The sequence below is a fragment of the Scyliorhinus canicula genome, chromosome 19 (assembly GCF_902713615.1).
Source record: "Scyliorhinus canicula chromosome 19, sScyCan1.1, whole genome shotgun sequence".
Classification (NCBI taxonomy): domain Eukaryota; kingdom Metazoa; phylum Chordata; class Chondrichthyes; order Carcharhiniformes; family Scyliorhinidae; genus Scyliorhinus; species Scyliorhinus canicula.
Genome location: NC_052164.1, coordinates 39,832,325 through 39,858,564, shown reverse-complemented (window position 1 = coordinate 39,858,564; position 26,240 = coordinate 39,832,325). Strand labels below are relative to the sequence as shown.

General features: G+C 47.2%; 2 protein-coding genes across 5 annotated transcripts in view; both read right to left on the bottom strand.

Moving 5' to 3' along the window:
- Positions 1-240, bottom strand: part of rdm1 (RAD52 motif containing 1) — a 27,748-nt gene extending 27,508 nt beyond the window's left edge. For both annotated transcript variants that reach the window (XM_038779882.1, XM_038779883.1), the window contains exon 1: positions 99-240. In XM_038779882.1, coding sequence (XP_038635810.1) covers positions 99-218 — 120 coding nt within the window. In that variant the 5' untranslated portion in view covers positions 219-240. The remainder of the gene's footprint in view (positions 1-98) is intronic.
- Positions 241-3,121: 2,881 nt separating this feature from the next.
- Positions 3,122-26,240, bottom strand: part of LOC119954550 (somatotropin) — a 90,585-nt gene continuing 67,466 nt past the window's right edge. For all 3 annotated transcript variants that reach the window (XM_038779879.1, XM_038779880.1, XM_038779881.1), the window contains 4 exons: positions 6,659-6,822; positions 6,397-6,513; positions 5,798-5,938; positions 3,122-3,384 (listed from right to left, as the gene is read on the bottom strand). In XM_038779879.1, the coding sequence (XP_038635807.1) occupies positions 3,184-3,384; positions 5,798-5,938; positions 6,397-6,513; positions 6,659-6,822 (623 nt within the window). In that variant the 3' untranslated portion in view covers positions 3,122-3,183. The remainder of the gene's footprint in view (positions 3,385-5,797; positions 5,939-6,396; positions 6,514-6,658; positions 6,823-26,240) is intronic.

Genomic DNA, 26,240 nt, shown 5'->3' with positions numbered 1-26,240 from the left:
CCCCAGTAGGGTCAGTCTCTCCCCCCCTCCAGTAGGGTCAGTTTCTTTCCCCCTCTCCCCCCCCCCCCAAGCAGGGTCAGCTCCACCTCGGCACTCACATAAACTTCTGCCTCGGACTCTCTGGGCAGAATATTACAGACAAAGAGGGTTTTATTATTTCCGGCCGGTATTTTAAAGTCCACGATGTCCGCCTGAAGCGGAACCGCCTCCGCCGCCATCTCCTCCGGCCCAGCCGCCTCCTGTCACTCAGCCCGGTTTCCATGGTGAACGCTGGCTCTTGATTGGCCATCACAATAAGCCCCGCCCACTGGTTGCTCTGCCTCCTGATAGGCTGATCCGGCTGGGGCGCAGCTTCATTGATTCTTTAGTCGGAGTGCAGAGCCATGTGTTCGATCCCCCAGGGGAAAGGGCGTTTTATAACTAACACTGAACCACTGAATTCTTACAGTGCAGAAGGAGTCCATTCGATCTATCGTGTCTGCACCAGCTCTCTAAAATGAGCAATTCTCCCCTTAACCCTGGCCATTCTTCCTTTTCAGGTAACAGTCTAATTCCCTTTTGGGACGTTCCAAGTGAAGTACTCCACTTGAAAGGGAGAAGGCAAGTTTGGAAGGTAATTGAATGGGATGTAGGAGTGGGGGTTCAGACATCGGCAGAGGGTGCCCCGATCTGAACATGGGGGGGGGGATCTAGACATGGGCGATGGGTTCGGACATGGGGGGAATCTGGACATTGGGAGGGAGGGAGGGTAGATTGAGACATAAGAGGTGAGGAGTTGGACATCAAGGGGGTTCTGGGCGGAAGTGTCGACATGGGGCTGGGTCGGGGGAAGATCAAATCAGTGTCAGATCAGAGAGCTTTGCCAGTCAAGGAGGGGTTGGGTCAGGGCACTGGTTGGTTTGATTTGATTTATTGTCACGTACCGAAGTACAGTGAAAAGTATTTTTCTGCGGTGGAGGGAACGTACATAGTACGTACATAGTAGACAAAGAGAATAATCAACAGAGAATCGGGGAATGGATCGGGGGTTGTCAGATCCGGCCCAGTCGGGTCAGGGAGAGTCACGTTGAGGGGGGGTTGATGAATCTTGTGCAGGTGAGGAATACCATGAGGGGGTGGATGCTTGGTTGGGGGTCCACTGGGAGATGGGGTGTCGGGCATGCACAGTGTGGGCTTAGTCTGGGTGTTTAAAATTGTTCCTTCGACGATGGGAATAATTTTTTTTCCTTCTCTCACTGAGTAGCTATGAGTGTAATGCTGTCAAAACCATCCAAAGTTAGCAATCTAAATTTCTCTGTCAGATAGTTCCCAACCCAGCGCAATTGTCCAGGGGATGTTAGCCCTTTTGGACAATTGCAGGGAAACTCTTCCAATGGGAACTTGCTAGAGGGATTCCACAGTGCATCTTTGGGGCACCCCCTAAATCCGATGATGGCATATCATGAATTACCTGATGAATTCAGGTCACTGATCGGAAAACGTACATCGGAATACATCAGATATATATATATAGCATAAAAACAGACCACTCAACACATTCAATAATTGCTCCATTTTACCTCCCCCTGGTAAATGCAATAACTTTCACAATGGAAGGTTTTACAACTTTTAAGATGTTTCCCAATGCTGCTATGAAACTTCCTTAAATTGGTTAGCACATTGCTAATTCGAACATACAAGCAAGGAGCAGGAGTAGGCCATTTGGACGTTTTAATTATACCTCCTGAGCAAACTCTAACATTAGAACAGTCAGAAGAGAAGGCCATTTGGATGCTCGAGCCCACTCTTCCATTTAATAAGATCATGGCTGATTTGATAGTAACCTCAAATCTGCATCACATCTATCCCTATTAAACTATCACCCCATTGCTTACCAAAATCTAGCCACCTCGGCCTTAAAAATATTAAAATATCCTGCTTTCCACTGCCATTTCAGGAGGAGAGTTCTAAAGAATCACGATAATCTTTGAGTGAAAAGATTTTCTCTCACCTACGTTTTAAATGGGTGGTCCAGTATTTTTAGACAGTGACCCTCATTCTAGATTTTCCCACAAGAGGAAACATCCTCTCCACATCCACCCTGCCGAGACCCCTTCAGGATCTTATATGTTTCAAACTGTGCTACCATAGGCAGCACGGTAGCATAGTGGTTAGCACAAATGCTTCACAGCTCCAGGGTACCAGGTTCGAATCCCAGCTTGGGTTACTGTCTGTGTGGAGTCTGCACATTCTCCCCGTGTGTGCATGGGTTTCCTCCGGGTGCTCCGGTTTCCTCCCACAGTCCAAAGATGTGCAGGTTAGGTGGATTGGCCATGCTAAATTGTCCTTAGGGTCCAAATTGCCCTTAGTGTTAGGTGGGGTTACTGGGTTATGGGGATAGGGTGGAGGTATGGGCTTGGGTAGGGTGCTCTTTCCAAGAGCCGGTGCAGACTCGATGGGCCGAATGGCCTCCTTCTGCACTGTAAATTCTATGAAAAAAACAATTTACCTTACTGTTCTAATGTTAGAGTTTGCTCAGGGGATTTAATTAGATTTGAAAGAAACTATCATTGCCTTTTTGAATTTGTAGACACAGCAAACATGGATTTTTGAAACATGTCTTACACAAAGGATACAATTTTAAAAAGATGATTTCAACTCTTACTACAATATAGCAAGGTTTGCAGTGTTAGATGCAAGTATTTTTAAAGTCACACTTTGACATGATTTTGTTTTTACATCGGGGTCAATGTAGAAGATGCCTTAATCTGCATCTGCTTGTGCTAAAACTGACCTGCAAGTGCTTGAAACTGATACTCTGTGCCCAAAATGCAAAGTGTCCCATTCTTGAGCATGATCACAGCAATTAAAGGAAAATTCTCAAAAATGTTTAAGAAAGCAATCAGAGGTTTGTTGGCAATTCAATGCAATAATTTATTGCAAAATGCAAGATAAATATTTACTAGGTTTTACTAAGAAATGTAGGATATTGATCACAATTACAGAAAAATATGCACCTACAGAAAAATATTTTCCACAGTTCCTATATCCCTGCAACTAAATTTCAGAGACCCAACATTGGTTATAACATATACAACTATATAGATATATTAGTTACTTCTAAATAATCAACTTTAAGACATTCTGTGTAACATTCTGAGTCTTTATCGAGTTTTCCTCGCTCATTTTGTCTATAACCTTACACTACACAGTACAGTTACTCTCTGCAAAACGTTTGCAATTCATAACTTTCAGGTAGGTTTCAACTTTGTGCATATCCTTCTTAAAACAGGCCAGGAGACCATAGTTTTTCATCAAAGCTTCCTCACTTAAGTTTCCATCGAACCTTTCATAGGAAAATTTCAACCAGGCAAAACCTTGCGAAGATCCTCCATCTTCCAGAGTCTGGGAAATGATAGAGCAATTTAGTTTTAAAGCAGGTTTGTAAAGGGACCATCTATTCAGAAATGCAGATAACATACAGTATAGAATAGATTCTGTGTAGGTATATATTGATTCTGACTGTGCAATATGAAGCAAAACAAAAGCTTGCTAATTACATCATATGGAACAATGTTTCTTCAATTTATCCTTTGCAATTTTATTTGAGTAAAATCAACTGATTAATTGGCAGTGGCTTCCACGTTTATTGCCATGCGACACATTTCTGGAAAGTAAATTCTAAAGTTAGACCAAAACCATCATATTAGCTCCACTTCTGTATGTTATAAGAGTAGCACATGGAGCATTGGTCAAGAATATTATGAATCCTGGGATTCAGATGAAAGCTAACATTTTGTAATTATTGTTTATGCAGTTGCCTGAATGAACCTTCTGACATGTGCTATCTTTTCTTCCACGTGTAATGTTATACAAGTGAGAGGTATTGTAACAATGAATAAGTAAATGGCTTGATGAGGCAGATAAATTCATGGATATCTTTTAAGTAAGAGTATCCTTGGAAACTAGCCCTAGGAATAGATCAGGCTTATATAAAATCATAGGGAGAAAATAAACGATTGAGTTCATTACTTGCACAGATTTGCTTATGGATTTCAACCATTCCATTTGATTTACTATGGAAAGATTCTTCAAAATGTAATTTATTTCCTTTTTCCTCTTCATTCCTTCTCACTATTTTAATAACATAAGACCATAGATGTAGGAGGAAAATCAAGCCATTTGGCTGGCCTATGTATCTCATCACCATTTTCCTGCCTTCTCCCGATAGCGGGCTGATCCCCTTATTATTCAATAACCTATCTATCTTTGACTTAAAGACACTCAATGACTTGGCCTCCACAGCCTTCTGCAACAATGGGTTCCACAGTTTCACCACCCTCTGGCTGAAGAAACTGCTCCTCATCTCAGTTTTAAAGGCTCGTCCTGTCAGTCTGAGGCTGTGCCCTCGGGCTCCAGTTTCCCTCCCAGTGGAAACACCCTCTCCATGTCCACTCTATCTAGGCCTCTCAGTATTCTGTAAGTTTTGACAAGAACTTCACTCATCCTTCTAAACTTTGTTGAACTTGCATGTTAACCTAAAGCGAAACCTTGTTACATGATTTCTAATTAATATTTCATACATTTTGTCGAATTATTCATTACTATGTATGTGTAAATGCTGTGCGGACCTTGCTCCACACTCTGATGACCCATTTTGATAAATTTCAATCTCCTTTTGCAAGAGTCATATTAGACTCCAAATATTAATGCTGCCAGACTTAATGTGTTTTTCCAGCATTTTCTGTTTTTATTTCAGATCCAGCACCCGCAGTATTGTGCTTTTATTCAGAGGCACGCCTTGCCAGCTATTGAACTGGTTGCATTGCAGTTGAACATCACATCGTTAAAACAATCGATCGAACATATGATAGTTTCATTATCACAATAGCGAGCTTACCACGCCACATTATCAGTCGTTTGTTAATAGTTTTGGCAGAGTAGGCACTCTTATTGTTAACATCTGAAGGGTTAAAATCCGTCTGTCATTACCTTTCCCACCCAAGTAATTGATCCGTAACTCTTTGAATCCTGCAAATCCCTTTTATGTTCATCGCCGGCCAAAGAAATCAACAACTTGGATGCAGTTAGCAGCTTATTCCGTCTGTAGAGCATCATCCAAAATGCATCGCCGACAATTCATTACTTCCCAAGTGCAATCCTTATTGATGTGAAGATATCATTTAAATTCAGCAGCTACGCTGATGTCAGTCAAAATGGTCCCCTCGATATCATTCACCTAACGTGAAGAGCAGAGATCAAGGTTCCAGAACTCCGTCCCATAGCTGCTCCTAACTACTTTCCCACTTATTATCGATTTTCTATCTTTCCGTTGTTGGATCAGTTTTCGCCTGGTGAGTGGTTTTTGAATAATTGAATGAGCTTTAGTTTTGGTTTTTGTAAGCTTAATATGTGGAACTGCATCAGTTAGCTGCATAAAATAGATTGGATTACCCAGTTCAACTAAATAGTTACACCCTGAAAAGATACTGCGGTTGATTGGGGAGCTGCTTACTGTACGTTGCTTTTAAATTCGTATTCACATCAAGGTCAAAAAGCCCGAAAATACTCGGGGTCACTTACCCCATTGTCTCTTTCGCCAAGTTAACATACACACAAACAAATCGAGCTTTCTAGCTATTTTAAAACAGGTACCGTAAAACGTACCTAAACCAACGAAAGACTAAACGAATACTTGAAACAAGGTCCAAACTGAACGGGTCAACATTTCGTCTTTCCTGTCACATTACCTCCTCGTTTCGAAACGCTGACACGTTCCATCGCTCTAAGTAGCGCTGGTTGCATTGTGTACACCTACCTTCATCAGAGCATAGATGCCTTCTTCCAGGTCCCGCAATTTGTCGTAAACCCTGTCCGAGGTCCTGAAAGCTCGACTGTTCTGAACGGGATTGAGCCAGGACTGAATGAGCAGCAGCGAGTACAGGAGCAGCTCGCTATCCTGTGAGAGAAGGCGAATTGTAACTTGTTGTTCCAATCACTTCCAGTTACAGTACGGGTCTTTTCCTTTCTAACTTCGAAATGCACTATAAATTCGAACATGCACTGAGAGTCAGGGAATATTTTTTAAAAACGCCCGGTTACATTTGACTGTATTGGGTGGTTAAATAGTGTCTTGAACTGTGTGGAATTAGAATCATCATCGAGTTTGGATTCAGTCAACGGTCTGTGGAGTCATGCATATTGCCGAGGTCAATGCTACGAACTACAAACTTTAGTTCGTTCAGGAATGTACAATACAAGGACAAAAACTCGATTGGCGATAATGACTTAGAGTGATATGGTTTTGCACCGAAGACTTAGCGACAGAAACTATTAAGCAAAAAAAAAATCAAACGTGTCGTGTTAAAAGGCTGAATTTAGGTTCGGATGTTTTGTTTACATTGGTGTTTAAATTACCGATCGTTGCTGGGCATCCTCTTTGCCAGTTGGTGCTGGGATGGTTTCAGACTGGCAGAAAGCAGAAGGCGAACTCTTGTGAGAATGGCGCTGCTCCTCGGGGATATATTTTCGTTCCTGTTGAAGGGGAGGGGGGGGGGTGGAATAAAAGACACACACATGCAAATTAGACGCAGGTCCCTCTCCTTGGGGCTCCACAACAAAGCAATCGTTCAAGCTCATTATCTCCCACAATAACTTGCGTTTATGGTTGGCTACGTACGAAATCCTTGAAGGATTCAGCGGCGACGAGGTGCAGGTGCTGAGCCCTGTGCACAGCCTTGGCGAAAAGATCAGACAGAGGCAGCAGAGGGTACGCTTCCAGATCTCTGGGACACAGGATAGAACCCCACACCAGGGCCAAGGCAACGGAACACAGTGACAAACCTAGCGTGGGGACGGAGCAAAGAACAGCCCTAAGTAAACTGAAAATGTATCTTGTTTTTAACAAAAAGAGGGTAGGGGAGAACATAGAACATACAGTGCAGAAGAAGGCCATTCAGCCCATCGAGTCTGTACGGACCAACTTAAGCCCTCACTTCAACCCTATCCCCCTAACACAATAACCCCTCCTAACCTTTTTTGGTCATTAAGGGCAATTTATCATGGCCAATCCACCCAACCTGCACGTCTTTGGACTGTGGGAGGAAACTGGAGCACCCGGAGGAAACCCACGCAGACACGGGGAGAACGTGCAGACACCGCACAGACAGTGACCCAGTGGGGAATCGAACCTGGGACCCTGATGCTGTGAAGCCACAGTGCTATCCACTTGTGCTGCCCAATGAAGAGACACATAAGTTAGGCATGGTCAGAGATAAGGGAAGATGCAGGTCAAAGAACACCCTATACTGTAAGATTGGCCCAAGAAATCAACAAGAATGGAAGAGGTTTGTATCTGAGCATCAGGAGGAAAGGACAAGGATTATATTGACTCCGAAACTTCAGAGGAGTTTGAAGTTGCTCTATTTTGGCACTGGGCGAGTTGTTGAATTAAAATGCAACACCAGCCTCGCAAACCTAAAGCAGTGGTGAGTTTAGGAATAATTTCTAGCAATGTCCCAGACCTTAAGGGACCACACGTCTATTGTCGAATTATATTCATTGTTAATTTTAAATCTGCGAAAGATAAATCTTTGTTAAGCAAATATATTAGGGATATGGGCCAAAGGCAGGTATATGGAGTTTGGCCACAGATCAGCCATGGCTGGACAGGCTGGCTGGAGGGGTTGAATGGCCTATGTGACATCTGTCAGTTCAAAGTTAATTGGATACTAAATACCCAGAGAGTCTGGAATGACTGGCAGGGCAACACTGTCGAAACACCACACAAAACTGAAGCTTGGCAAGGCCAATAAAAGAAAAACGTATGGAAGATGAGAGAGAAAAATAACAAGCTTCCAGACAAAAAAACTTTTAAATACAAATTAAGCAGACACCACATCAAGGCAAACCAGGAAATATTACCTGAAGGCATCCTGTCACTGTAAATAAAGAACAGTATGCAAGAAACTATAGACAAGGCAGTCAGTTCAAGGATTGTAATGTTACCATCAACTCAACTATTATATATATATCAGTTTGAAATCCATGCATAAATTGATGTTTCAAGGGGAAAAACATGTTTTGATTTTAATCCATGCTGCATTTTTTTCTTATTATGGAAATTACGATTCTTTACGTCCCTAACATGTTATTAGAAATACAACCTTTGATTTGTTTGTGTGTTTGGGACAGTATCATCGACCATTCACTAAATAAGTGATGCCATTGCACTTTACTTCTGGTAACCTGAACTGGCGACAGGAACAAAAAAACACAACGTGGCATGTTTTTATGAAGTGTTTTGACGTGACCACTGTTTCAACTGTGTTTCATTCTTGACCCCAGTAAAAAAAGAACGCATGCATTGATCGGTAAACATGTCAGTGGTATACATTTCAGAGTGAAGAATGAATAAGACATCACCAGAGAGCTGAGCTGCCGTTGTGTTTATCAACATCTTGCCACTTTGACATTTCTAATCGCCCACAGAAGGTACACAACAGTCAGAAATAGATGTACAAGCGGTACCATCATTACCTCTCAGTGCCCTCTCTCCATAAGGCTTCTAAGAAGCAAATATTCAATGGGACTTTGGACAAGTAATGTTTCTACATCTCTCAGCTATTTTGTGTCAAATCTATCAGCCTGTTTTTTTTCTTTACCACTGTCTGCATCAACTGCTTCAAAGGAAAGAAAACTTCTGGCGCCATTTTCCTCCCTGCCCCTCTTGCAACCCAAGCATTAGCCAATGTTAACACCTACATTAAAATAGGAAAGAGTGAAGCATGCGGGTATTGGGAATGCTGCACCATAACTGGAATCCGCTCAGTGTGTTATGCTCCTGTTCAGTGCACAGAGCTGATTTACTCTCCAGACTTGTGACACTGGATAAATACTATATTTGAGCCTGGAAATGGTTGAAAAATACACAATTGTCATCAAAATTATTTTGAAATTTATCATGTATTTTCTGAAATAATACTAGAATGAAAATAATCTCAATGCATATATGTACTGACACTTATGTCAACACCAGAATAATAGAATCATAGAATTTACAGTGCTGAAGGAGGCCAGCCAATCTGCTCCAGCCCTTGGAAAGAGCACCCTACCAAAGCCCACACCTCCACCCTATCCCTGTAACCCCACCCAACCTTTTTGGACACTAAGGGCAATTTAGCATGGCCAATCCACCTAACCTGCACATCTTTGGACTGTGGGAAGAAACTGGAGCACCTGGAGGAAAGCCATGCAGACAAGGGGAGAAAGTGCAGACTCAGCACAGACAGTGACCCAAGCCAGGAATCAAACCTGGGACCCTGGAGCTGTGAAGCAACAGTGCCAACCACTGTGCTGCTGTGCCGCCCAGAACTTACAGTACAATTGAGCATTAGGTAAATATGAACCATGAGCACCTTACAGACAAAGGAACTATTTCATCTTGATGTATGTTTCTTATAACCTAGTCCAAAAGCACATTTTAAGAGTGCTTATTTTGTAACAACTCTCTACCTCCACTGCTGGAACTTCTAAAACATGTATGTTCATGACACAAAGATAGTTAGGAAAGTAAATTGGAAGATGACATAAAGAAGCTCCAAAAGGGACTTCCGGTTGCGGCTATGACCAGCTAAGTCGCACGTTTGGCTGCTCCTGCTGCAAAGGTGTTTTCGGGCCGATTGGAGGGCCCCAACGGCGCTGTAAGGACAAACCCCGGTGGGGGAAGGCTCCCTGAAGAGAACCAGACCAACTTTATGGTCGGTACCCGGAGTGGGGTGGTAAAGAAAGCAACAGCAGCTCCCAAAAAAAAGCGGGGGAAGAAGACCAAAATGGCGGCCGGTGGCGCACCCGAGGAATGGAGGAAATGGGCGGAGGAGCAGCAGGCCGCTCTCCTGCGCTTCTTTACGGAGCTGAAAATGGAGCTCTTGGAGTCAATGAATGCGACGACCACCAGGCTGATGGGAGCCCAGGCGACCCAAGAGGCGTCGATTCGGGAGCTGCAACAGGAGATGACTGTGAGGGAGGAGGAGGCCACGGTCCTCGTGGGAAAGGTAGAGGTGCACGAGGCACTCCACCTGAAATGGCAGAGCCGTTTTGAGGAGCTGGATACCCGAATGAGGCGGAAGAACCTGAGGATCTTGGGCCTGGCAGAAGGCCTGGAGGGGTCAGACCTCCCGGGATATGTAGCAGAAATGCTGAGCTCCCTGATGGGGGCAGGGGCCGTCCCTTCGCCCCTGGAGCTGGAAGAGGCCTACAGGGTCATGGCTAGGAGGCCAAGAGCAAATGAGCCCCCGAGGGCGGTGCTGGTGCGGTTCCAGCGACTCAGCGATCGTGAGAGAGTGCTGGAGTGGGCCAAGAGGGAAAGGAGCAGCAAGTGGGAGAATTCGACGGTGAGGGTCTACCAGGACTGGAGTGCGGAGGTGGCAAAGCGGCGGGCCCGGTACAACCGGACGAAGGCGGTGCTACATGCAAAACGGATCAGGTTCGGAATGCTGCAGCCAGCGCGCTTGTGGGTCACCTACAGGAACCAACACCACTATTTTGAGTCCCCAGAGGAGGCGTGGGCCTTTGTACAGGAAGAGAAGCTGGACTCGAATTAGACCCAGGGGATACTTGGCGGCCGTAGCCGCTCGGGTACTTTCAGCTGAATTCTTTGTTTGGATTTTGAACTCTTGCTGTGGTTTTTCTTCTGATGTTTTTTCCCCCTTTGCCAACTTCCCTTAGTTATTGTTATTGTGGTTATTCATGGTTATTTATGGTTATTTATGCTGTTTGGTAGAGGGCGACTGTTAAGTACATTGTTATTTGTTATTTATCTGTTATTTATAATGTTAAGTTGGGGAGGTGGGACGGGGGGGAGAGCAGATCGGGGATATGGGCTCCTAGGGGGGGTTCTTTACAGGCATGGACGGGGACGGGGGTGGAACTGAAGATGGTGGGGTGGGGTGTGGCAGGGCGAAAGCGCGGGCTTTCCTCTGTTTTCCCGCGCGCGGGGCAGAGGAGGGGGGAGGGGAGGAGTGCGGGGCGTGGCTAGCAATGGCGACCTTTCCCGCGCTGGAGCGGGGCCAGGGAGGAGTGGCAAGGGGGGGGAGGCCCCCCCCCCCCCGAGCCGGGGGGAGTCGGAGTGTGGCAGGAGCAGCCGGGTCAGCGTGAACCAGCTGACTTACGGGAGTACGATGGAGGGTACATCGCGGCTGAAAAGACCAGAAACGGGAAGTGGAGGACTGGAGAGGTGGGGGGAGGGGGACATCGTCATGGGGAGCGGGTCAGAAGGGGAGGGTCGACCCGGGGCGAGCAGGGAACAGGACATGGCTAATCGGCAGGGGAAGGGGGCGGGTCGTCCCGCGACCCGGCTGATCACTTGGAACGTGAGGGGGTTGAATGGGCCGGTCAAGAGATCAAGGGTATTCTCACACCTGAAGGGACTGAAGGCTGATGTAGCAATGTTACAGGAGACCCATTTGAAGGTAGTGGACCAGGTTCGCCTGAGAAGGGGGTGGGTGGGACAGGTGTTCCACTCTGGATTGGACGCAAAGAACCGGGGGGTGGCGATTCTGGTGGGAAAGAGGGTGTCGTTCGTGGCGGAGGAGGTGGTGGCGGATAAGGAGGGTAGGTATGTGATGGTGAAGGGTAAGCTGCAGGGGGAGAAAGTGGTGATGGTCAACGTATATGCCCCGAACTGGGATGACGCGGGTTTTATGAGGCGCCTATTGGGCCTCATTCCGGGACTGGAGGCAGGGGGCTTGATCATGGGGGGGGACTTTAACACAGTGCTGGACCCCGGGCTAGACAGATCGAGCTCAAGGACCAATAGGAGGCCGGCAGCGGCAGAAGTGCTGAGGGGGTACATGGAGCAGATGGGAGGAGTAGACCCATGGAGGTTTGGTAGGCCGAGGGCGAGGGAGTATTCCTTTTTCTCCCACGTCCATAGAGTGTACTCCAGAATCGATTTCTTCGTGTTGAGCAGGGGGCTGATCCCGAGGGTACGGGAAGCTGAGTACTCGGCCATTGCGATCTCTGATCATGCACCGCATTGGGTGGATGTGGAAATGGGGGAGGCGCGGGACCAGCGCCCGCTGTGGCGGCTGGATGTGGGGCTGTTAGCGGACGACGAGGTGTGTAAAAGGGTCCGGAAGAGCATTGAGAGCTATCTGGACTTGAATGACACGGGTGAGGTGCAGGTGGGGATGGTCTGGGAGGCCCTGAAGGCAGTGATCAGGGGAGAGCTGATCTCCATAAGGGCGCACAGAGAAAGAAAGGAGAGGCAGGAGAGGGAGAGGCTGGTGGGGGAGCTATTGGAAGTGGATAGGAGATATGCGGAGGCACCAGAGGAGGGGCTGCTGGGAGAACGGCGCAGCCTGCAGGTCAAGTTCGACCTGCTGACCACCAGGAAGGCAGAGACGCAGTGGAGAAGGGCACAGGGCGCGGTCTATGAGTATGGGGAAAAGGCGAGCAGGATGCTGGCACACCAGCTTCGCAAACGAGATGCGGCTAGGGAGATTGGGGGAGTGAAGGAGAGGGGCGGGAAGGTAGTGCAGAAGGGGCAAGAAGTGAACGGGGTCTTCAGGGATTTTTACAAGGAGTTGTATCAGTCTGAGCCGCCGACGAGGAGAGGGGGAATGGAGGACTTCCTAAACAAATTGAGGTTCCCAAGGGTCCAGGAGGGGCTGGTAGAAGGGCTGGGGGCGCCAATAGGGCTAGAGGAGCTAGTCAAGGGAATAGGTCAGATGCAAGCGGGGAAGGCGCCGGGGCCAGATGGGTTCCCGGTGGAATTCTATAAGAAAAATGTGGACTTGGTGGGACCGGTACTGGTACGAGCCTTTAATGAGGCGCGAGAGGGGGGGGTTCTGCCCCCGACAATGTCGCAGGCTCTGATCTCCCTGATATTGAAGCGGGATAAAGACCCCGTGCAGTGCGGGTCCTACAGGCCTATCTCGCTTCTGAACGTGGATGCCAAGTTGCTGGCAAAGATCCTGGCAGCTAGAATAGAGGATTGTGTGCCAGGGGTAATCCATGAGGACCAGACGGGGTTCGTGAAGGGGCGGCAGCTCAACACGAACGTGCGGAGACTGCTGAATGTAATTATGATGCCGGCAGTGGAGGGGGAGGCTGAGATAGTGGTAGCGCTGGACGCGGAGAAGGCATTCGATAGGGTGGAGTGGGAGTACCTGTGGGAGACGTTGGAACGGTTTGGGTTTGGGGAAGGGTTTATTAAGTGGGTGAAGTTGCTCTACTCGGCCCCGACGGCGAGTGTAGTGACAAACGGGAGGAGGTCGGAGTATTTCGGGCTCCACCGAGGGACCAGGCAGGGATGTCCCCTATCCCCCCTACTTTTCGCACTGGCGATTGAACCGTTGGCGATGGCACTGAGGGGTTCAGGGGGGTGGAGAGGACTGACTAGGGGAGGGGAGGAACATCGAGTATCGCTGTATGCGGATGATCTACTGCTGTACGTGGCAGACCCAGAAGGGGGAATGCCGGAGATAATGGAACTATTAGCAGAGTTTGGGGACTTTTCGGGGTACAAACTAAATTTGGGCAAAAGCGAGGTTTTTGTGATACACCCGGGGGACCAGGGAGAGGGTATTGGGAGACTCCCCTTCAAGCGAGCAGGAAAGAGCTTTAGGTACTTAGGGGTGCAGGTGGCAAGGAACTGGGGGACCCTCCACAAGTTGAACTTTTCCAGGCTGGTGGAACAGATGGAGGAGGAATTTAAGAGGTGGGACATGGTACCGTTGTCGCTGGCGGGGAGGGTGCAGTCAATCAAAATGACGGTCCTCCCAAGGTTCTTGTTTTTATTTCAGTGCTTGCCCATCTTCCTCCCTAGGGCCTTCTTCAAAAAGGTGACGAGCAGCATCATGAGCTACGTGTGGGCGCATGGCACCCCAAGGGTGAGGAGGGTCTTTTTGGAGCGGAGTAGGGACAGTGGAGGGCTGGCACTGCCCAATCTCTCGGGGTACTACTGGGCGGCAAATGTGTCAATGGTGCGCAAGTGGATGATGGAAGGGGAGAGGGCAGCTTGGAAACGAATGGAGAGGGCGTCCTGTGGCAACACAAGCCTGGGGGCCCTAGTAACGGCACCATGGCCGCTCCCCCCCACGAGGTACACCACGAGCCCGGTGGTGGCGGCCACCCTCAAGATATGGGGGCAGTGGAGGCGACATAGGGGGGAAATGGGAGGTCTGTTGGCGGCGCCAATAAGATGGAACCATAGATTCATCCCGGGGAACATCGACGGGGGATTTCAGAGCTGGTACAGGGTGGGCATACGGCAGCTGAAGGACCTGTTTATAGAGGGGAGGTTTGCGAGCCTGGGAGGGCTGGAGGAGAAGTTTGAGCTCCCCCCGGGAAACATGTTCAGATATTTACAAGTGAAGGCATTTGCTAGGCGGCAGGTGGAGGGGTTTCCCCTGCTCCCCAGTAAGGGGGCGAGTGATAGGGTGCTCTCGGGGGTCTGGGTCGGAGGGGGGAAGATATCAGACATCTACAAGATAATGCAGGAGGCGGAAGCAGCATCAGGGGAGGAGCTGAAAGCCAAGTGGGAAGGGGAGCTGGGAGAGCAGATAGAAGACGGGACGTGGGCGGATGCACTGGAGAAGGTCAACTCTTCCTCCTCGTGTGCGAGACTGAGCCTCATTCAATTTAAGGTGCTGCATAGAGCTCACATGACGGGGACAAGGATGAGCCGGTTCTTTGGGGGTGAGGACAGGTGTGTCAGATGTCTGGGAAGCCCAGCGAACCATGTGCATATGTTCTGGGCATGTCCGGTGCTGGAAGGGTTCTGGAAGGGGGTGGCAAGGACGGTGTCGAAGGTGGTGGGGTCCAGGGTCAAACCAGGATGGGGGCTTGCGATCTTTGGGGTCGGGGTAGAACCGGGGGTACAGGAGGCTAGGGAGGCCGGAATACTGGCCTTTGCGTCCCTAGTGGCTCGACGAAGGATATTAATTCAATGGAAGGACGCGAGGCCTCCAAGCGTTGAAACTTGGATTAACGATATGGCTAGCTATATTCAGCTAGAAAGGATCAAATTTGCCCTGAGAGGGTCGGTACAGGGATTCGCCAGGCGGTGGCAACCTTTCCTTGACTTTTTAGATCAGAGATAGACGTTCGGGGTCGTGGCAGCAGCAACCCGGGGGGGGGGGGGGAGGGAGGGGGGGGGAGGGAGGGGAGGGGAGGGGGGGGAGGGGAGGGGAGGGGGGGGGAGGGGAGGGGGGGGCAGCAAGGGTCGTGGAGGGACATGCACGACTGTAACGCGGGCAAGTCTGCTCGCTGCTCATGTCTGAAACTGTAGGCTGCCTTGTTTGTTAAGGTTGCCTGGGGGGGGGGGGGGGGGGGGGGGGAGGACTGGTGCGCGCGAGAGGGCGGGCGAGGGAGGGACATTTGCCTAGAGGGATTGTGTTGTAAATAATTTAAAAATTAGTAGGGGTAAATGTTTGTATGGAAAAACTCTTTCAATAAAAAAAAATTATTTAAAGAAGCTCCAAAAGATGCAGATGGGTTAAGTGAGTGGACAAAGATTGGCAAATGGAGTATAATGTGAGAAAATGTGAAATTGTCCATTTTGTCAGGGGAAATAAAATTAAGTATATTATCTAAATGGTGGGAGACTGCAGTGCTTCCAAGGTGCAGAGGGATCGGGTTGTCCAAGTGAATTAGTCACGAAAGGCTAGTGTGCAGGTACAGCAAGTAATTAAGAAAGCTAATAGAATGTTATTGTTTATTGAGAGGGAAATTGAATACATAAGTAGGGAGGTTATGCTTCAGTCATACAGGGCATGAGTGAGACCACATCTGGAGTACTGTGTACAGTATTGGTTGCCTTATTTAAGGGGGAAGTAAATATGTTGGAAGTCATTTAGAGAGGGTTTACTAGACTAATACCTGGAAATGATGGGTTGTCTAGTGAGCAACGGTTAGGCAGGCTTGGCTTCTATCCACTGGAGTTTAGAAGAGTAAAAAGCAACTTGATTGAAACACAAGATCCTGAGTGGTCTTGACAGAGTGGATGTGGAGAGGAGGTTTCCTCTTGTGGGAGAATCTAGAACTAGGGGTCACAGTTTAAAAAGAAGAGGTTGCCCATTTAAAACAGTGATGAGGTGAAATCTTTTTTCTCAGATTGTTGTTTGCCTTTAGAATTCTCTTTCTGAAAAGGTGGTGGAAGCAGAGCTTATGAATATTTTTAAGGCAGAGAAGGACAGATTCATGATAAGGAAGGGTGTGATATTGTCGAGAGTAGGTCGGGTACAGATCAGAAGTTACTATTTGATCAGCTACATCAGGCAGAACTCACTTCCTGACCTCCGAAAGCCTGTCCACCAACTACAAGGCACAAGTCAGGAGTGTAATGGAATACTCTCGACTTGCCTGAATGAGTGCAGTTCCAACAACACTCAAGAAGCTCAACACCATCTAGGACAAAGCAGCATGCTTGATTGCTCCCCCTTCCACAAACATTCAATCCCTCCACCACCGATGAACAGTGGCAGCCATGTGTACCATCTAAAAGATGCACTGCAGGAATTCACCAAGGTTTCTCAAGCAACACCTTCCAAACCTACAACCACTACCATCTAGATGGACAAGGGCAGCAGATACCTGGGAACTCCACCACTTGGAAGTTCCCGTCCAATCACTCACCACCCCGACTTGGAAATATATCGCTGTTCTATCACTGTCGCTGGGTCAAATTCTGCAACTCCCTAACAGCACTGTGGAACTGCAGTGGTTCAAGAATGCAACTCACTTCCACCTTCTGAAGGGCAACTAGGGATGTACAATAAATGCTGAACTAACCAGCGATGCCCATGTCCTATAAATAATTTTCTAAAAGATGATCTTACTGAATTGGGGAGCATTATTGAGGGGCTGAATGGCCTACTCCTGCTCCTTGTTTGCATCATATAATATTAATATGTTAAGAAAGAAATAACTCACTCACTTAAAAAAGATTATTATTGGAAAGAATGGGATCTGTGTATGTATCAAAGTCTGAAAACAGAGTTCCCTTGTCACCGCATCTACATGCAAATCTGACTGGGCCCAATATCTAATATATAGAAAAGATCTCCTGACTGCTGGAAACAGCCAGCAGCAGATCCTGACCTTACATGGATATCCAGCTTTTGTGATGAATGTAGGAATTTCAGATGTATTGTGTTATCGTTTATTTGATGCAGTAAAGGTTAAAAGCCTGAGATAGTATTTGACAGCTGCAGATATGTTTAAAATGAATCCTATTTTAAAAGACAACAAACTTTTGGGTGCCAGGGGTGCAATTAAGTCATCATAAAAAGCTTGGGCTACTTCCGGTGCCGGTCGTGGAGGAGTAGATCGCACGTTTGATAGCTCCCACCTATGACAGACTTTTGGACCTTTTACTCCCGTTTTTTTCTGAATTTTATTGGATAAATTGGTGAAGAGTGAGACAGTGAGGAGAAAACTCCCTCCAGTGTATGGAGAATTGGACCAGAAGTGGCCGTGTGAGAAAACAAAGTTCTCCAAGGAAGACGCGCGCAGAGCTGGCAACGTGGGAAAGCTTGGCGGAGAAGCAGGGATGCGGGGAGACGGCGCAGTGGTCGATGGAGCAGCTGGTGAAGTTTTTTGAAGATTGCTTCACCAAGCTTAAGAAGGACACGCTGGACCCGATCAAGGCTTCGATTGATCAGGTGGTGCAGAATCAAGAAACCCACCAACTAGCGATCCAGGAGGTGGAGAAAAAGGTGTCTGAGCACGAGGAATACCTAACCGTGCTGGAGACCAAGGTGGAGATGATGAACGATGGCCAGAAAAGAATGCAGGAGAAGCTGGAGGACCTGCAGAACAGGTCCAGGAGGTAAAATCTGAGAATCGTCGGCTTCCCTGAAGGCAGTGAGGGTTCGGATGCGAGGGCCTATGTGACGAACGTGCTGGAGAAGTTGATAAGGGCTGAGACATTCCCTCGACCCCTGGAAGTGGATAGAGCGCACAGAGCCCTCGCGAAGAATCCCCAAGCGAATGAGAAACCGAGGGCGATGGTGGTACGTTTGCACCAATTCCTGGACAAGGAACATGTTCTGCAGTGGGCCAAGAAAGAACGGAGCAGCAAGTGGGAGAGTTGTGAGCTGCGCTTTTATCAAGACCTGGGTGCGGATTTGGCCAAGAGGCGAGCTGGGTTTAATCTGGCAAAAACGGCCCACTTTAACAAGGGGGTGAAGTTTGGGATGTTGTACCCAGCCCGTCTGTGGGTCACATATGAGGAACGGGATTTTTACTTCGAAACACCAGACAATGTTTGGACTTTCATCAAGGAAAAAAGACTAGAGGTGAACGAAAGACACTGAATTCTTGGATAGTATTGTAGTGGCGATTTGTTGAAAATCACTTTTGTGCTGGTTTGAATAAGTAGTATTATGTGCAATAAGGGCTCTTTTGATGGCTAAAGTTAACTTTGTCTTACTAGGAGCTGGTTGGAGGGGGGGGGGGGGTTTCTGTGGTTTTTTCAGTGGCTGTTTTTCCACTTTATTTTCTGATGTTTGTTTACTCGGGAATGTGATGCTTGAATATGTTTGTCCGAGTGGTGGGAGAAGGGAGAGAACAATGGGGAGACAGACTGTTTGGTGCCATGGGTGGGAGCTATCAAGTCAACTTCGGCAGCTGACTCACGGAAGCACAGTGGGGGGTGAGCAGGTGTTAAGTTGGAGCTTGATGGGTGGGTCGGGTTTCTAGTGCTGTTACTAGGGAGGGGGGAGCTGCTTTGTTGACAGGGGAGAAACTATTACTAGGGGACAAATGGGAGGTTGGGGGCAGCGAATGCCTGAGGGGGGGCTCGAGGAGGCTGGGGGCGCGAGCTCAAGGCTGGCCTAAAAAGGGTGACGGCTAGTCGGCAGGGGAGGGCGGGGGGGGGGGGGGGGGGGGGGAAGCCCCCCGACCAGGCTGATTACATGGAATGTTAGCGGGTTGATTGGGCCGGTCAAGAGGGCTCGCGTGTTTGCGCATTTCAGGGGGCTGAAGGCGGACATGGCAATGTTACAAGAGACACACCAGACTAGATTGAGAAAGGGGTGGGTTGGCCAAGTATTCCACTCAGGTCTGGACTCAAAGACCAGGGGGGTAGCAATCTTGATCAATAATCGAGGGGCATTCGAGGCAGGGAGAATCGTGTCAGACATGGGGGGGTAGGTAAATAATGGTGAGTGGGAAGCTGGAGGGGATGCAGCTGGTACATGTGAATGTATATGCTTGGAATTGGGACAATGTGGAATTTATGAGGTGGGTGTTAGGTAAGATCACAGACTTAGAGTCACATAACTGGATCATGGGGGGAGTCATTGATCCGGAACTGGACCAGTCAAAATCCAGGACAGGGAGGGTGCCAGCTGCGGTAAAGGAATTGAAGGGGTTCATGGAACAGATGGGGGGAGTAGATTTCCTGGAGGTCTGCACGGCCAAGGTCGAAGGAGTTTTCTTTTTTCTCCCATGTCCACAAGGTATACTCTCGCATCAACTTTTTTGTTCTGAGCAGGGCTCTTATACCGGGGGGTGGTGGATACTGAGTATTTGGCAATCGCAGTGTCGGATCATGCCCCACACTGGGTGGATCTATGGGTTATTTTGGAGAGAGTTCAACGCCCGCTATGGAGGTTGGATGTGGGCTTGTTCGCGGACAAAGCAATCTGTGGGCAGGTGAACATGTCCATCCAAAACTACCTGGAAATAAATGATACAGGGGAGGTCTCTACAGCAATGGTTTGGGAAGCTTTGAAGGCAGTGGTAAGAGGGGAATTAATCTTGATACGGGCCCACAGAGAAAAGGCGGAACGGGCTGAGAGGGATAGATTAGTTGAGGAGATACTCGGAGACCCGGATGCGGGGCTACTGAGGGAGCGGCAGAGGTTACAGGCGGAGTTTGGCTATTGACGACAGGGAAAGCGGTGGAACAGTTGAGGGAGGCAAGGTGGGCGATCTATGTGTATGGGGAAAAGGCTGGCACAATGCTACCGCACCAACTCAGGAAAAGGGGGGTGGCCAGGGAGATAGGGAAAGTAAAGAGAAGAGATCACTGTCCCGGACCCAGTAGGGGTGAATGATGTGTTTAAGGACTTTTACAGCAAATTATATGAGGCGGAACCCCCGGCTGGGGTGGAGGGGATGAGGCAGGTTTTGGGCCAGTTGAGGTTCTCAAGGGTGGATGAGGATCTGGTGGAACTGAAATTTAGGAAATAATTGAGGGACTGGAGGACATGCAGTCGGGCAAGGCCCCGGGGCCGGACAGCTACCCAGTGGAATTCTATAAGACGTTTTCAGAGATATTGAGCCCACTGCTGGTGAGGACATTTAATGAAGCAAGAGAGAAAGGAGTCCTCCCCCCAACAATGTTGCAGGCCTCAATTTCATTGATCCTGATATGGGAGAAGGATCCGGAGCAATGCAGGTCATACAGGCCAATTTCTCTACTGAATGTGGACGCCAAACTGCTGGCTAAGGTACTGGCCACAAGGATAGAGGATTGTGTCCCGGGGGTGATAGGGGAAAACCAGACGGGATTTGTAAAGGGCAGGTGTCATGTGAGAGTGCCTTTAAGAATTGGATGTTTAAGAAATGTACCTTTAAGAGATGAAGCTGTCATTTAACTGAAGCGATGTCACGGGGGGTGGGGGGGGGGGGGGGAGCTGAGCTCACTTCTGCTTTTGGGAGTTTTAGTTTCAGTTTTGAAGAAAGCTTGGGTGTGGCTATGAGCTGCATTGCTGGTGATCTCTGCCATGAAGGACTATCTCTTCATTTGGTGAAATCGGAATTGTAAAAAGGTCTGGGTATTGAATATAAATCTAATGTGCTTCTGTTTGAAGGATTTGTTAAGCCTTTTGGATGTGTAAAGGAACAGTTGCAGGATTGGGTAGTGTTGTATTATTTTCGGGGTTATCTTTGAAGTAAGGGGTGTTAAGAGATCCAATGTTTATTTAAAAGGTGAATTTGAGTTCATGGAATAAATATTGTGTTGTTTTAGAAACCTTGTGTCCATAATTGTAATACTAAACCTGGGGAACAGGCCGTGTGCTTCAAAAGCAACAATCCATTAAAGGTGGGGGTTGGTTGAACTCCGTGATCCTTTTTGGGGTTCTGAAAACACCTCCCCATAACACAGGCAACTCAAGGCCAATGTTCGAAGGCTTTTAAATGTTATTATGATGCCCTCAGAAGGAGGGGAGATGGAGGTGGTGGTAGCGATGGATGTGGAGAAGGCTTTTGATCGGGTGGAGTGAGATTAACTGTGAGAGGCGCTGGGAAGGTTTGGGTTTGGTGAGGGCTTCATTGACTGGGTCCGGTTGCTCCATCAGGCACCAGTAACATACGAACCGGCTGAAGTCGGGGTATTTTAAACTACACCGAGGGACATACAAGGGTGCCCCCTCACCCGTTATTGTTTGCTCTGGCCATAGAGACATTGGCCATGGCATTAAGAGCCTCTAGGAACTGGAAAGGGCTGGTTCGGGGGGCGGGGTGAAGCACTGGGTCTCATTTTACGCAGATGACCAGCTCTTGTATATTTCAGACCCGTTGGAGGGGATGGGAGAAGTTATGCGGATCCTCGGGGAATTTGGTAATTTTTCAGGGTATAAATTGAACATGGGGAAAAGCGTGATGTTCGCAATCCAGGCAAGAGGACAGGAGAAGAGACTGGGAGAGCTGCCGTTTAGAATGGGAGGAAGGAGCTTTCGGTATCTGGGAATCCAGGTGGCCCGGGAATGGGAGGAACTGCACAAGTTAAACCAGTCCTGACTCATAGAACAAATGAAAGAGGACTTTAAGAGATGGGACATGCTCCCACTATCACTGGCAGGCAGGGTACAGACTGTGGAAATGACGATCCTCCCCAGATCTCTGTTTGTCTTTCAATGCCTCCCCATCTTCATCACAAGGGCCTTTTACAAGCAGATGAATAAGATTATTTCAGGCTTTGTGTGGGCAGGTAAAACCCCGCCATTGAAGAAAGTGTTGCTGGAGCGCAGTCAGGGGGAGGGTGGGTTGGCGCTGCCGAACATTTGCAATTACTACTGGGCGGCTAATATAGCCATGATTAGGAAGTGGGTAGTGGGGGGAGGGGTCGATATGGGAGCGGATGGATGCAGCATCATGTAAAGACACAATATTTGGGAGCACTGATATCGGCACCTCTTCCGTTCTCGCCGCCTCGATACTCCACAAGTCCGGTGCTGGTGGCGGCTCTGAGAATCTGGGGCAGTGGAGGAGATATAAGAGAGTGGAGGGAGCATCGGTTTGGACCCCGATCTATAACAATCATCGGTTTGTACCGGGCAGGCTGGATGGTTGGTTCCAGAGGTGGCAAAGGGCGGGAATTAGGAGGATGGGGGATCTATTTATAGATGGGAGCTTCCCCAGCTTGAAAACCTTGGAGGATAAATTTAAATTGCCAGCAGGGAATGGGTTTAGGTATTTGCAGGTGCAAGACACGGGGGATACAGGACAGAGTAGTCTCCAGTACCTGGGTGGGAGAGGGGTAGGTATCAGATATTTACCAGGAACTTTTGGATGCGGAGGAGCTTAACGGCAAGTGGGAGGACGAGCTAGGAGGAGAGATAGAGGCAGGTCTATGGACGGATGCCCTAGGCAGGGTTAATACCTCCTCATCATGTGCCAGGCATTGCCTGATACAATTCAAGGTAGTCCACCGGGCACACATGATGGTGGCACGGATGAGCAAGTTTTTCTGGGGTAGAGGACAGGTGTGTGAGATGCGTGGGAAGCCCAGCAAATCATGTCCACATGTTTTGATCATGCCTGAAGTTTAGATGGTTTTGGCAGGATTTCGCTAAGGCAATGTCAATGGTACTCAAAACACAGGTGGCGCCGAGTCCAGAGGTGGCGATCTTTGGAGTGTCAGAAGAGCCGGGAGTTCAGGGGGCGAAATAGGCCAATGCCTTTGCCTCCCTGGTAGCCCGGAGCCGGATCTTATTAATGTGGAGGGACTCAAAGCCCCCGAGTGTAGAGACCTGGGTTAGTGACATGGCTGGGTTTCTCAGTATCAAGAAAATAAAGTTCGCCTTATGTGGTCAATGGTTTGGTTCATCCGGAGGTGGCAGCCGTTCGTCGACTTTCTTGGGGAAAATTAAAATGTCAGCATAAGCAGAATTCCAAAGTGGGGGGAGGAGAGGGCCGGACTGTTGCTTTATGGTTGGGGAGTGTGAAGATTGTGATGGGGCTAGAAATGTTTATTGTACCATGTTTATGTCGTGTTATTGTTATTATAAAAACTTGCAAATACCCTAATAAAATTTTTTTTTAATAAAAAGCTTGGGCTAATGCAGTTTTGTTTGGGTGAAGGGGATTCTCTTTGGAGTTGATTAGATTTCAGCTTGGTAAGATGATGTCATTACAGGGTGGAACTAAGTTATCAGGTATTTTACAGAAAGCAGGACAGTGGAATTCTAGATGAAGCTGCGAACAGAAGTCAAGCAGTTTGCTCTTTTTGTTCAGTTAAAGATATGTCTGTCAACATATTTGCAGTTTTTCAAAACAGTTCAGACTTGCCTGATTGGAAGTTGAGCAGAAGCAGCTTCTGAAGAAATATAACCACAGTTTCTGCATGGTTGTGATGGGGGTCAGAGCCTTCCTTTAAAGCAAGACCTCCCTTCCTCAAAGAACATCTCTGTACAGCAGGTATACCTAATGGATGTTAAAGTGGATTGAGAGCTGAGGTGGTATTTCTTGTTGTTTGAGTGGGAATAAAGCTAACAGTTAAGGGTACTGTATTCACTGTATTGAGTAGCATTGTTTAAAGGGTAATTGTAAGCTATTTTCTCATGATGTTAAATATATTTTAATACCATGTTAACGTTTGTTTTTAAATATCGCATCCCTATTTATTTGTGAAATTACCACTGGAGCAAGGTATACATTCTTCAGTCTTACAAAATTAAAATAAAATATTGGAGTTTCTGTCCAGTATCTTCGCCATTGTTGGGATCTGGTCTGGGATTGTAATACTTTTGTGCCGTTTTAATGATTTAACTCTAGTCAATAATTCCATGCCAAAGGATCTCTGCTTCTAACCAAGACTAAAATTTGGTATTTTTGGCATCAGAGACCAAATTGAGTTTAGAAACACCAAAGTTATCGTGTAAATGTGTCTTTAATCTACAAATTAACAGATTGCTTCAATTGGTTCACACTGGCACTGGCTGTTTTTGGTGGCTTGTTTTCACTTAAGTAGTCCTTCTGATAAACCATTAATTTCGGTCAGTCGCAGTAAATTATGTTTGTCTAATTTTTAAGTGCGCAATTATATGTGGGCAGGCGCACTTGTCTGCTTAAAGATGTTAGACCGATTTTTTGAATTTTTCATTTAATCATGTTGGTATAAATGTCTGATCACGTTTTGCAGCTGCAGTTGAAAACTGGTGTCGCTGGTCAGTAAAAGAAAAATGGCAAAACTTTAATAATACAAAATATACAAATAATGAATGAAGTGATTGTTACAGTCACATTATTTAGGAGACAGCATGCAGAGAGAAATTAAAATTAATAATTTCCTAATAAAGTCAAGTTTCTGGCTGCTTTCCACCACCAGCTCAAATGTCATAGGTTAGCATGACCTTTGAATTGTGCAGACTTTATCCATGGATAGGTGATTAATAATATTTACACAAATCAATTTATTAGTTTGGAAGAATGGCAGGTGAGCATCAGAGCTGAACATAGGAAATCTGAATAGGGATGAACACATTGCTTATCGTGTCCATCTCAGCCTTAAGTGTATTCAATGATGGATCATCCACAGCCCTCCAGGGTAGAGAATTCCAAAGATTTACAACCCTTTGAGAGAAGGAATATCTCTTCATCAGTATATAGATGTATATAGTATATCTCTTCATCAGTATATAGAAGCAGGGGTAGGCCATTCAGCCCATCGAGCGTGCTCTGCCATTCACTATGATATAGGCTGATCATCCACTTCAATGCCTTTTACACACTCTATCCCTATATCGTTTGTCATTGGTATTTAGAAATTTGTCAATCTCTGTTTTAAACATACTCAATGACTGGTCTTCCACAGCTCTGTTGGGTAAAGAATTACAAAGGTTCACAACACTCTGAGTAAAAATAATTCTCCCCATTTTGGTCCTATGTGGTTTCTCTTTATTTTGAAATTGTGTTCACTGGTTCGAGGCTCCCCAACCAAGGGAAACATAAGAACATAAGAACTAGGAGCAGGAGTAGGCCATCTGGCCCCTCGAGCCTGCTCCGCCATTCAATGAGATCATGACTGATCTTTTGTGGACTCAGCTCCACTTTCCGGCCCAAGCACCATAACCCTTAATCCCTTTATTCTTCAAAAACTATCTATCTTTACCTTAAAAACATTTAATGAAGGAGCCTCAACTGCTTCACTGGGCAAGGAATTCCATAGATTCACCCTTTGGGTGAAGAAGTTCCTCCTAAACTCAGTCCTAAATCTACTTCCCCTTATTTTGAATACAGGCCAGTTTCCCCAGTCTCTCTTCATAGGACAGTCTGGTAATCCTGGGACAAGTCTGGTGAACCTTCGCTGCACTCCCTCCATGGCAATAATATCCTTCCTAAAGTAAGGGAATGAAAACTGCACCACATTACGCCAGATGCAGCCTAACCAAGTATTGATGCAATTGAGGCAAGACTTTTCTATTCCTGTACTCAAATCCTGTTGGGATCAAGGCTGACATATCATTATCCTTCCTAATCCTTGCTGCATCTGCATGTTAGCTTTCAATGACTTATTGATGAGGGTACCTAGTTTCCTTTGCACATCTACACTTTATAATCGCTCACTATTTAAGAAATACTCTGCTCATCTGTTCCTCCTATCAGAGTTGATAACCTCACATCACTCCACATTATATTCTATCTGCCATGTTCTTGTCCACTCACTAAGTCTGTCCAAATCCCCTTGAAGCCGCTTTGCATCTTCTTCACAACACACATTTTCGCCTATGTTATTTTCAAACTTGGAATTACAGTATTACATTTGGTCCCCACAACCAAACCATTGACATATATTGTGGATAGCTGGGGCTCCCATACTCATCCTTATGGTACGCCATTAGTCACAGCCTGTCAACGCAAGAATAACCTATTTTTTCTCACTTTATCTTTTCTGCCTGTTAAGCAGTCCTTAATCCATGCCAGTATATTGCCTCCTATGCCATGTGTTCTAATTTTGCTAATCGACCTCCTGGGGAACATATCAAAAGTCTTCTGAAAATCCATGTGCACGACGTCCACCGACT